The sequence below is a fragment of the Eptatretus burgeri genome, chromosome 4 (genome assembly GCF_056783735.1).
Source record: "Eptatretus burgeri isolate ZD-2024b chromosome 4, Ebu_testis_v1, whole genome shotgun sequence".
Classification (NCBI taxonomy): domain Eukaryota; kingdom Metazoa; phylum Chordata; class Myxini; order Myxiniformes; family Myxinidae; genus Eptatretus; species Eptatretus burgeri.
In genome coordinates this window covers 120,067,048-120,078,605 of record NC_140964.1, presented here as the reverse complement: position 1 = coordinate 120,078,605, position 11,558 = coordinate 120,067,048, and the positions used below count along the sequence as shown (strand labels likewise).

Sequence of the window (11,558 nt, the reverse complement as noted above, 5' to 3'; positions counted from 1 at the left end):
CTTCTTCTTCTTCCTCCTTCTTCTTCTTTCCTTCTTCTTCTTCTTCCTCCTTCTTCTTCTTCTTCCTCCTTCTTCTTCTTCTTCCTCCTTCTTCTTCTTCTTCCTCCTTCTTCTTCTTCTTCCTCCTTCTTCTTCTTCTTCTTCCTCCTTCTTCTTCTTCTTCCTCCTTCTTCTTCTTCTTCTTCTTCTTCCTCCTTCTTCTTCCTCCTTCTTCTTCTTCCTCCTTCTTCTTCTTCTTCTTCCTCCTTCTTCTTCCTCCTTCTTCTTCTTCTTCCTCCTTCTTCTTCTTCTTCCTCCTTCTTCTTCTTCTTCTTCTTCTTCTTCTTCTTCTTCTTCTTCTTCTTCTTCCTCCTTCTTCTTCTTCTTCCTCCTTCTTCTTCTTCTTGTTCCTTCTTCTTCTTCTTCCTCCTTCTTCTTCTTCTTCCTCCTTCTTCTTCTTCTTGCTCCTTCTTCTTCTTCTTCTTCTTCTTCCTCCTTCTTCTTCCTCCTTCTTCTTCTTCTTCCTCCTTCTTCTTCTTCTTCCTCCTTCTTCTTCTTCTTCCTCCTTCTTCTTCTTCTTCCTCCTTCTTCTTCTTCTTCCTCCTTCTTCTTCTTCTTCCTCCTTCTTCTTCTTCTTCCTCCTTCTTCTTCTTCTTCCTCCTTCTTCTTCTTCTTCCTCCTTCTTCTTCTTCTTCCTCCTTCTTCTTCTTCTTCCTCCTTCTTCTTCTTCTTCCTCCTTCTTCTTCTTCTTCCTCCTTCTTCTTCTTCTTCCTCCTTCTTCTTCTTCTTCCTCCTTCTTCTTCTTCTTCTTCTTCTTCTTCCTCCTTCTTCTTCTTCTTCCTCCTTCTTCTTCTTCTTCCTCCTTCTTCTTCTTCTTCCTCCTTCTTCTTCTTCTTCCTCCTTCTTCTTCTTCTTCCTCCTTCTTCTTCTTCTTCCTCCTTGTTTTTCTTCTTCTTCCTCCTTCTTCTTCTTCTTCTTCCTCCTTCTTCTTCTTCTTCTTCCTCCTTCTTCTTCTTCTTCCTCCTTCTTCTTCTTCCTCCTTCTTCTTCTTCTTCCTCCTTCTTCTTCTTCTTCCTCCTTCTTCTTCTTCTTCCTCCTTCTTCCTCCTTCTTCCTCCTTCCTCTTCCCTCGTCTGCGTGTGTTTGGTGGTTCGTTCATCTACGAGTTCTTCAGAGAGTTCTCCTACGAGTCCAGCTGGAGGGAGTCGAGTTGGCGCATCCTCGTCCTGGGCCCTGTCGCCGTCTACAGCGGGAGAGGGCGAGCCTTCTGCCAGGTGCCAGAAGCCCTGTTCGTGGCGCGGAGCGGCTACACGTGCCGGCGCGAGGTGCGAGTCGCAGAGCACATCGGGGGAGGCTCAGATTCGAGGTCAAGGACGCGACGCTGGACGACGCGTGCAGGGAAGTCGCAACTTTCTCGTTTCCTTTGGGTTCGTGTAAATGACTGTGGGTGGCACCTGTCCTTGAAGTAAAACTGGTTAAGTGTTGCCATGTGTCGGGTTTAGTCGGGACATCTCTTTTGCCTGTGATTGTGTATACGTGCCATTTATTGACTTGCTTTTGCTTTATTGTACATTATTATTGTGACCGTAAATACGTGCCTTCCGTGCTGGTCTGCGTGTGCAATTAAACGTGCTTGTGTGAACTTGTTCCCCGTTTCGCTGCGTCCTTTCCTTCGTTTGAATTTACATCTTGCATCACGTAAGGGGTTCGTCGTGGGTTTTAAACGCCCGGTAATTAGTCGGAGCCGTCAAGGCCGACGATAACACCGCTCGGTTATCACTGCAGCACGGAACGGACCGCTTAAGCGGTTTATGTCCGGAGTCTGCCTGTGGCGCGGTACGATCACCCGGTCGACCACTCACGCAGGTACTTATGTCGATCAAATTTGGCGAGCAACGATATATATATATATATATATATATATATATATATATATATATATATATATATATATATATATATATATATATATATATACATACATACATACATACATACATACATACATACATACATACATACATACATACATACATATATATATATATATATATATATATATATATATATATATATACATACATATATATATATATATATATATATATATATATATATATATATATATATATATATATATATATATATATATATATATATATATATATATATATATATATATATATATATATATATATATATATATATATATATATATATATATATATATATATATATATACATATATATATATATACATATATATATACATATATATATATAATCGTGACTGTATTTCAGAAACTGGTTGGCCAGGCCTGATGCTCCATAAAGTAGTCAGGGCAGAAATTTGTAATTTCTTCATGGTACTGTGCGATGGCTCGCAACTCTTCACGAAAGACGCTGTGGGATCATTAACATCCACCAACTAATATCAGTCGACGGGACATTCAGTTTAACGTCCATCCAAGGGATGGCACACGCATTGACGAATCGCCCTACCTGTGAAACACCGGGATGATTGTTTATAACTCGGCCAAGATTCAAATCCAGGCTATATAGCTTTGAGGTTAATGTTGTGATGTAACCAAGTTTGTATGTAAAACATACATTCATGTTCCACCCGTGTTTTGTCTGAAGTGTATTCATGTTTTTCCTCATGCATATTTATGCTCCATCCATGTGTTTCGTCATTTTCGCTAAAAGTAGGGAGACATGCGGCCCTGTCTGGCGTGACATGTAGTTGTACCTGGAAAAGGCATGGTATTTACCGTTGCACTTGGAGTATTTTAATATGGAAAAAGTGATTTTAACCTCTGCAAGTGTTGCTTAAATGGCCTGCAGCATTCTTATTCAATAATTGGGTCACGTAGGCCGTTCCAGGACAAATGTGCATTCCTCTTATCCATCTTGCTTGCCTGGTTACAGGGAGTACATAGGTTTAAATTGGAATGGATAGGTACCGAGAGGCATTGGAGAAAGAATAATACAGGGCTATTAGCAGGACTTGTTGGTAGCTTTCATGGGGATGGTTGATTGTCGCTGGTGTTGGTGTTGCATCGGCACAATAGGCTGAATGGCTTCCTCCTGTGCTATAGTTTCTTGTTAATCTTGCCACACATGTCAGCATTATGAGTGAATTTTTTTTTGTTGTTTAAACATTTCTATTATCATCAATATATTATTTCTGTTCTTGTATTCTGTTATTATTTTTAGTTATTTTGTTCCTTTTACATTGTTGGTGCTATTCACAATCAAATCGGTCTTGGCTTTATGGTTGCATTGTTGCATTAAGTGGCTTCATGATCCAGTCATTATTTTGGTGTCCTCGACTGAAAAAAATATGTGGTTGCCTTTTGCCTGACTGTCATTTGTGCAGCTGATAATACAAGTTCTGTTTGACTTTTCCTGCAGGGAGGTATGTGGCAATTCTGTACTGCAGCATGTCTTGATGAGTTCAAGAGAGTGCATGGAGTTACGGCTCCTTGTCATACATGCGGCCAAGAAAGAACTCTACATGACACGCAAACCTTCAGCGGAGTTCAGAGGACATTCTGCAGTGAAGGTAATATGCTCAATTGAGCCTTCAGTTTTCAGCCTAGTTTTAGTACTTGCACTTCGTGGTGGCAAAACTTCTTGTTTATAAACTCTTTTTCATTCAGGCTGCAGGCTTGTCTACAAAGCTGCATTTGCTCGTCGTCTCGGTTTACGTTGTGTTACCTGTGCCTACTGTGGGCAAACCTGTCGCCGTGCTGGCATTCGATCACTACCCTCACTACCTCCAAACAGCCAGGCATCCAGTGCCCAGCCTCTTAGCACGGAACCACCTTGTTCGACTGAATCTGGTGACAGTTCAGCAAGCACTCAGTCAGCTGCTGGCAGTCAACAGGAGTTTTGCTCCCTGGCTTGCCTGCAGGCACACCAGGCCTGGGAAAATCAAGTAATGGGTTGTCCTATTTAACTTAATTTGTTTGTTCTCTTTTCTTCATTCACTTATGCATCTCTTTCCAACATTTCATTTGTCTGCTCTTTTGACTTTTGTGCAACCTTGACTATTTTTTGTTTTGTTTTGACTTGTTTCACCTTGCAGCAGGCAAGGTGTGCTGGCTGTGGGAAACAAGGAAAGTTGGCAGAGAGTGTCACTTGGAGGGGGGAAAAACGAGGGTTTTGTGACCAGCGCTGTCTCCTTTTCTTCTACAGTGTTCAAGCACAACCTGATCTTTCTGGTATTTAGTCAACTTTTGTTTTTGGTGTTTTTTTCCAATATAAATCCTTATTGGTCTTTAAGAATATCTTTCACTTTGTGTTGTATTGCACTGTAGTATTATTTGAGAAATCAAAATATATTGTACCACGGTGCATACCAACCAACTATCCCAGATTTACAAACAATGTCTTGCTGTTTTTTATTCCACTTGTGCACAAAATACAGCACTTGAAATTCCACAAAATTCAGTTCTCAGGAGCTTCGCAACACATGCACTTGAATTTTACTCTTGGCTCAACATGTATATTACAGAGATGCAAGTTGTCTCTTTAACTTCACCAATGTTAGTGATACGTTTCTCTGAATATATTTTTTTCTTAATTACTCTAAATTTACGCCTTTTCATTTTATAACAGAAGGTGGCACTTATTTCACCCATTCTCCTTTCACATGCTCCTCCTTTCACATTGAGTTAGTTTTTTTGTTTTAAACCATTTTCTGGGTACCCGCCTCAACGGGGAGGGGACAGAACTTTGACTGCACCTACTTATTTGAAGGTCACGCTCTGTCAGGAATTGAATCTATTGCATCAAAATATGAATTTTACCTTATGCAGAATGGAAATGGATATTCAAAGGACCAAGCTGAGTGGAGTGACCCAATCCTATACGACATTAAACAAGGAAATGAGGCCATTTGCCATGTTGTACGCGAGTTGATTTTTGCTACAACAGTAATTAGTGGTGTTCTCGAGGTTGTACTTAAGTGCATTTAACCCGATCTTGATCGGGTGACAAACCATATATGTATGTATGTATGTATGTATATATATATATATATATATATATATATATATATATATATATATATATATATATATATATATATATATATATATATATATATTTTCGAATTCGCGCCCGCCGGCATGCGATCGGCCGCGTTCCTCGAATGGCAGCCGCGTTGCTCACCGGACAGACAATTCAGTCGTGACCCTCCTGGAACTATCGCCAGGAACCAGTCACGGATGGGGGTTTAACCTCACCACAGCCCAGTCCGCATTCTACCTGCGTGAAATAGGGTGAATCGCCAAATGTCGATATACCTAAATACCCGCGCGGATAACCTACCGATGGGCTGCAGTGTGCCGCAGGTCGGCTTGGGACACAGACCGCTTAAGCGGTCCGTTCCGTTCTAAAGCGATAACCGAGCGGTGTTATCGCCGACCTCGACGAATCCGATTCTCTTTTCCGGGCGTTCAAAACCCACGACTCATTCCACGATGCAAGATGGCTTTTTGAAAGGGAAATAGGACATGACGAATGGGATACATTGCACACAAGGACACTTATTCACTAAGCACGTATTACACACACAAAACAAGCAAGGCAGAAATGCAATGTACAGACAAGAAATAGAAAACAAAAGCAATACGACCGACTATAAGCAAGGGTGTACTTACAGCACAGTTACTTAGCAGGTTCTACTTACAGGGACACGGCGCCACAGCAGGCATACAAAACAAAAGGAAAGACCCCCTCATAGGCAAGGGGGTAGACGGGGTTCATAGACCTTTATGGCCGTGGATGACCCAATGGGCCCACGAGACCGTCGCAGGTTACCTGCCCCCCCCCCGATTAGTGGTCGTCGAGTCCTCCCACGACCGTCAGCGTGGTCGCGCCTGGTTCCGGCCTCCCACGCGGCCGATGAACCCTCTCTGGCACCCCTCGTCCAGACGCACAGGTCCACCGAACAGCCGGATCTGCTGCGCCTTCTGTCCGCGTCTCCACCAACAGGCCACTCGCCGGACCACGAGCGCAGGAAAGAGCGAGGGGAAGAAAAGTCCGCAACTGAGAGCATGAACCAAGCGAAAGGCAGAGTGAAGCCCCAAGGGGTGACCAGCGCCACGAGACCAAGAATGAGAGCGAGAGGCAAGAGAGAGCGAGCCTCGCGTGCGTCGATCCTTTATATGTATATGTGTGTATGTATATGTATATATATATATATATATATATATATATATATATATATATATATATATATATATATATATATATATATATATATATATATATATATATATATACACACATACATACATCTTAAGATCTTAATTGTGGTTGTCTTATTGACTATCCTGTTAGGTGGTACAAAAAATATTCTTGAATTTCATTGTTCAGGTCGATATGTCGGTGGAGATGCAGTGTTCGGTGAATTAATGGATCTGTCTTTTTCCCAAATAATATTGATTGCTTTAAATGCATTTAATGACATTGTATAGCTCCTTTTATGATGACACTGATTCACTGTGGGTCTGTCTAATCACAAGTATTTCAATATTCATACAGAACCTTTTATATTGCCCTTCATTTTCCATTACATTATTTTGCTATTACAACTTTTTTATTGTGCCTTGTTCTCCCCAAAAAATGAGATTTTGTTTTCTTTTTTGTCCCCACTTTTAGCTTATGTGAATGGAGATGCATATATTCAGGTAAGTCATGTGGTCTGTAGTAACATTTTGTAGTAGCATCATTGTGCAGGACCATTTAGTGCAAAATGTGTGATTTATGAACAAAAATCAAAATGCATCTAAAACTTTAAAAATGAATACTCGTCTTCAAAGTTTTGCCTGATCACCTATATATGGGCACACTGATTTATCGCTATCTTTCTCTAGCCTCGGTCGACAAATGTTCAAACCAATCACAGAGCCAGCACGAACCGGCCTCCTCAGAAGAACAAGGCAGTACTTTGCCGCCCATTATGTGATGAAAAACAAACGCAAACAGGTTGCTTTTTTTTTTGTTTGTTCTTTTTTTTTAATCTGGAAGATTTTTGCCTTATTATTGCTTTAAATTTCTCTCCTCAAGTCACTCAAATATTCTCTTGAATTTCTGTTCACTTCACCTTCATGCTCTTGCTTGCTCAACCACTTTCCTTTTTCTCCGAATGAGCTTGTCTGCCTTATTCCTCCCTTTTCTTTTCTTCATGTGTCACTGCATAGCATGCCAAAAGATGTTCTGCGGTAATAATCTGTTGTGTGGGAAGTCTTGCAAGATGACAGGCCAAATTATTTATCACGTCTGGTGAGAAAATCGTCCCTTTTTAAATGATACTTTCTCCTGAAATAATGGGGGGATGGAGGGTAAAAAGACAATGTCGTGATAGTTTGAGCAATGTGGCCACGTATCGACAAAACGCAGAAAAGGAGAGGAGGAAACTCAGTAACCTGCAAGTAAGAGGGTTGAGTGTGGTTTTGTTAATAGGGATAGAAAGGGTTATGGGTAGGGATGGTCGATGAAGTAAGATGGTGGTACACCGCCTGTTTGAAGCTTCAAAGTGAAATATATGAATGGCCTGTGGAAGGCAGTTCCATTAACCAGAAATAAAAGGGAACAAAAGAGTGGAGGTCAGAGGTGAGTCTGGATTTTTGAGAATCTGGGATCGGGTTATTAAAAGTGTTCTGGAGTAGCTGAGGAGGGTCGTAGGGCTGCGAAGGTTTGGCTTTTATGGCTGGGTACCACCTCAACCCTTAGATGCTGTATACATTTGTCAATGACCTCGTATATGTTGTCTGTAAGCCTGGTGTTGGCTTAATGGTTAGGGTGGTGGGCTTGGGATCCTAGCGTCCTGAGTTCAAATCCCATTTTACCGTTGAATTAATACCAGGGTGTGGTTGGCTCAGCCTGTCATCCTTCCGAGGTCTGCAAAATGAGTACCAGCTTGCTGGGACGATTGAGCCATTCGAGTATCCTACGTCGGAAGTGGAGACCTGTCCAGGATTGTGCCCAATAGCCTAGGAGACTGCTTTGGCAGCACCGACGCTTTGTTACAGAGTGTGGTCCCAATGGATGGATGTTTTCTGCCAATTTTCTGACTTCTGTAAAACCACTTCCACAGAAAACTGCAGCCTGCCATTGCCATTGCCACAAGCCAAAAACTTTAATTTCCAAATTACCCATTTTAACATTCCAATTTTGAAAAATGAATCATTGTATCCAATTCCTATGATATCCAATAATAGCTTAGCATTGGGTTCCACTTCTGCTTTTGGAGGTAATTTCGCAGAACTGAGAAACCATGTGTACTTGTCAAGAAACCACAAACTCAAGTCATCAAGCATTGGGAAGCATTAGCAAGGCTCTCTTTATTCTGTGATCATTTTAGGAGCAAGGCAGCTTGTGTTGTCACACGTGTTCCCACTTGTCATGTTACCTCACTGATTTATTTTCCAAAAGTGACTGAACAGATATTAAATTGAAATTTCACAATGGAATAGCAAAGTGGGTTGAGTCATGAAAATCCAGATTGCCAAGTGTGGGTTCACTTTGCGTGGCTGAGCTATTGTTAAGAATTGATAGTTTTCCCCAAGAAAACAACTTTCAGAAAATTTTCATTCTTTTTAGGACTTTCACTTTTTAAATCAAACTAACTTAGTTCGCCAATTGGTGCAATATTGCATGATTGTGCACTATATTGACCTCTTTTGAGCAATATGCCATCGCTGTCTTTGGTGAATAATGATAAAAGTAATTGTCACTGAAATTGCCGTTGGTTTTGAATACGGGGGGAGAGATGGAGGTTGCATCGTATGAGGCCAACCATCCTCAAAATGTCTGGTGTTCCATTGTGTCCGAAAAGTCTCCACACACAATTTGTGGTTTCCCTTTAGTTTTTTCCTATTTTTGTTATATTTTTCTTCAACAACATTTAAGACTTGATGGAGGAGCTTCAATATTCATTTCAAATAAGACTGAGATTAGGAGACAAAAGACAGAACAGGAACAATAATTACTTGAGCAGTCACCAGAAATAAGCACAGTATATGGGATTCAAAACCAAGATCACATTGCATTGAGGCAAGTGCTCAGCAGATGGGCTTACGGGATGGCCTAGCGGTATGCATACTCGCCTCTAAGCTGTCTTGCCTGGGTTTGAATCCCAATCCAGCTACAGTGCCTATATAAAATCTACACCCCCTTTTCAAAATTTTCATCTTTTGTTGCCTTGCAGCCTGGATTTAAATTGCATTAAATCAGACTTTTTTCCAACTTTATTTACACATCGTAACCCACAACTTCCAAGTAAAAAACAAATTCTACAAATTTCAGAAAATTAATTAAAAATACAAAACTAGAATATCTTGGTTGGATAAGTGAGTTTTGGCTTCCTTCTTGCCACCATACCATACAGGCCAGACTTGTGGAGTGCTTGGGATATTGTCACATGCACACAGTGACCAACCAGTCTTTGCCATAAAGGCATGTAGTTCTTTCAAAGTTGCCATTGGCCTCTCTGATCAGTCTCCTCCATACTTGGTCATCCAGTTTGGAGGGACAGCCTGATCAAGGCAGGGTCTTGGTAGTACTGTATACCTTCCACTTCCTAATTATTGTCTTGACTGTGCTCCAAGGGATATTCAAGGTGTTTGAAATATTTTTATACCCATCCCCTGCTCTGTGCCTTTCCACAACTTTATCCCAGATGTCTTTTGAAAGCTCATTGGTGCTCATGGTTGAGTCTTTGCTGTGAAATGCACAAGCCAGCAGAATAAACCGACAGGAACAGTTGATTTTATTCTGAAATAATCAGAATCACTGCAATTTAACACAGATGGAGACCAATTAATTTGGTGTGTTATTTTGAAAGTTAGTTGGTTACACCTGAGCTAATTTACTATTGCTATTGTAAGGGGGGTGGACACTTATCCAACCAAGATATTCTAGTTTTGTATTTTTAATTAATTTTCTGAAATTTGTAGAATTTGTTTTTCCCTTGGAAGTTGTGGGTTACGATGTGGAAAAAGTCTGATTGAATGCAATTTAATTCCAGGCAACAAGGCAGCAAAAGGTTAAAATTTGAAAAGGGGGTGTAGACTTTCTATAGGCACTATATATACTGTCATCCTGGTGTTTCACAGGCAGGGCGTCCCACCTGCCAGCATTCATTGGTGGATGTTAAAGACCCCACAGTGTCCTTAATGAAGAGTAGATGAGCTATCGCCGGTACCATGGACAAATTCCAAATTCCTGCTCTAACCAGTAGAGGGGATTGCATCTGCAGCACAGCTGTGCCCTCTACCAATGATGCTACCCCACAGCCTTGTGCTGCATTGGAAAGAAGAAGTGCTCAGATGAGAACACCAAACAGTTTAACCTCGACAAGTTGTCAAAATAATAAATGGCTTCTCTCGTGTTTGCTGAGGAGATGTGCATCAGTCTTTGCTCTCCTTCCTCCTCTCAATAATTGCCAATATTTCCTCATTCTTTCATATTGCCTCCAATCTCTCCACACCACCACAATTCTGTTGCTTTGCTAATTTCACTGCTGCTCATCCTGAACCCTGTTCTTGTGTGCCTTCCCCCCCCCCCATCTTATTGGCGTCAGTGCTTCAACTCGGCCTGCCCCCTTCAGCCATCTCCTTCCAGTTTCCTCTGCACACACTTGGTTTCCCATGAAGGCTCATCCATTGTTGATTTAATCTGGTGGTTTTAATCATGTAACATTGTGAACCTTGACTCTTTTCATTCCTCTTGGCAGTTCTTGTAAACAGCGGAACCCAGGTGATAAGACCGCCAAGCCTGGTAAGAATGGGTGAGAAATCGATGGGTGTGAGTCAGTGACTGCAGAGGGTTCCTACTTATTTGGGTAAAGAGGAAATGATAACGAGAGAAGACATGACATGTCGCATTGATTTATGCTGACGAGGGAATGATGGATGGTAATGATACCTTTTTTGTTCTCAGTTACCCAACCGAGTTGGATTTGTGCAGCCCTCTCAGAAGAACAAGGCTGTGCTTTGCCGCCCACTTTGCATTGAAAAACAGACACAAACAGGTATTTCTCTCCTTTCCTTTTTCTACTGCCCTGCTGAAGCTGTCCTTCATTCAGCACGATCCATTTCTCCACTTTTATTTGTATTAGGGTACCACATGCCTTTACAGGTTGTGGTACCCTCTTATTTTTGTTCAGATTATTATTATTTTATTTATTGTTATTATTATTATTATTATTATTATTGTTGTTCATCACGTTTTTGCTCTATTTTCTTTTCTTACACTCTGTTCCGGCAACCACTTGTCCGATGGAGACAATTTTCAGGGTAGTCGTAGGTCACATGGTATGGCAGCCATCTTGGATTAAACACAAAAATTATATCTCTGAAACCACTGATCGAAAAAAATTGAAACTTGGCACATGTCAACTCCTCCCAATATCTAATGAATAAGATTCATCAGATGTCTGTCTGTCTCTCTGTCTGTTCGCGTTTTTTGCATATACTGCTGGACCAATAATCACCAAATTTTGCACACAGCCCAAGTCCGATCCAGGGATATTTTCATCCACCACCTGGGGCTTTAAAGATCATT

General features: G+C 41.2%; 1 protein-coding gene across 5 annotated transcripts in view; it reads left to right on the top strand.

The window, feature by feature from the left end:
- LOC147028992 (uncharacterized) overlaps positions 1 to 11,558 on the top strand; it is a 78,069-nt gene that overhangs the window by 43,545 nt on the left and 22,966 nt on the right. For all 5 annotated transcript variants that reach the window (XM_085879895.1, XM_085879892.1, XM_085879894.1 and 2 more), the window contains exons 6-12: positions 3,393 to 3,543; positions 3,641 to 3,918; positions 4,069 to 4,204; positions 6,651 to 6,679; positions 6,866 to 6,977; positions 10,729 to 10,772; positions 10,935 to 11,025. In XM_085879895.1, the coding sequence (XP_085736021.1) occupies positions 3,393 to 3,543; positions 3,641 to 3,918; positions 4,069 to 4,204; positions 6,651 to 6,679; positions 6,866 to 6,977; positions 10,729 to 10,772; positions 10,935 to 11,025 (841 nt within the window). The remainder of the gene's footprint in view (positions 1 to 3,392; positions 3,544 to 3,640; positions 3,919 to 4,068; positions 4,205 to 6,650; positions 6,680 to 6,865; positions 6,978 to 10,728; positions 10,773 to 10,934; positions 11,026 to 11,558) is intronic.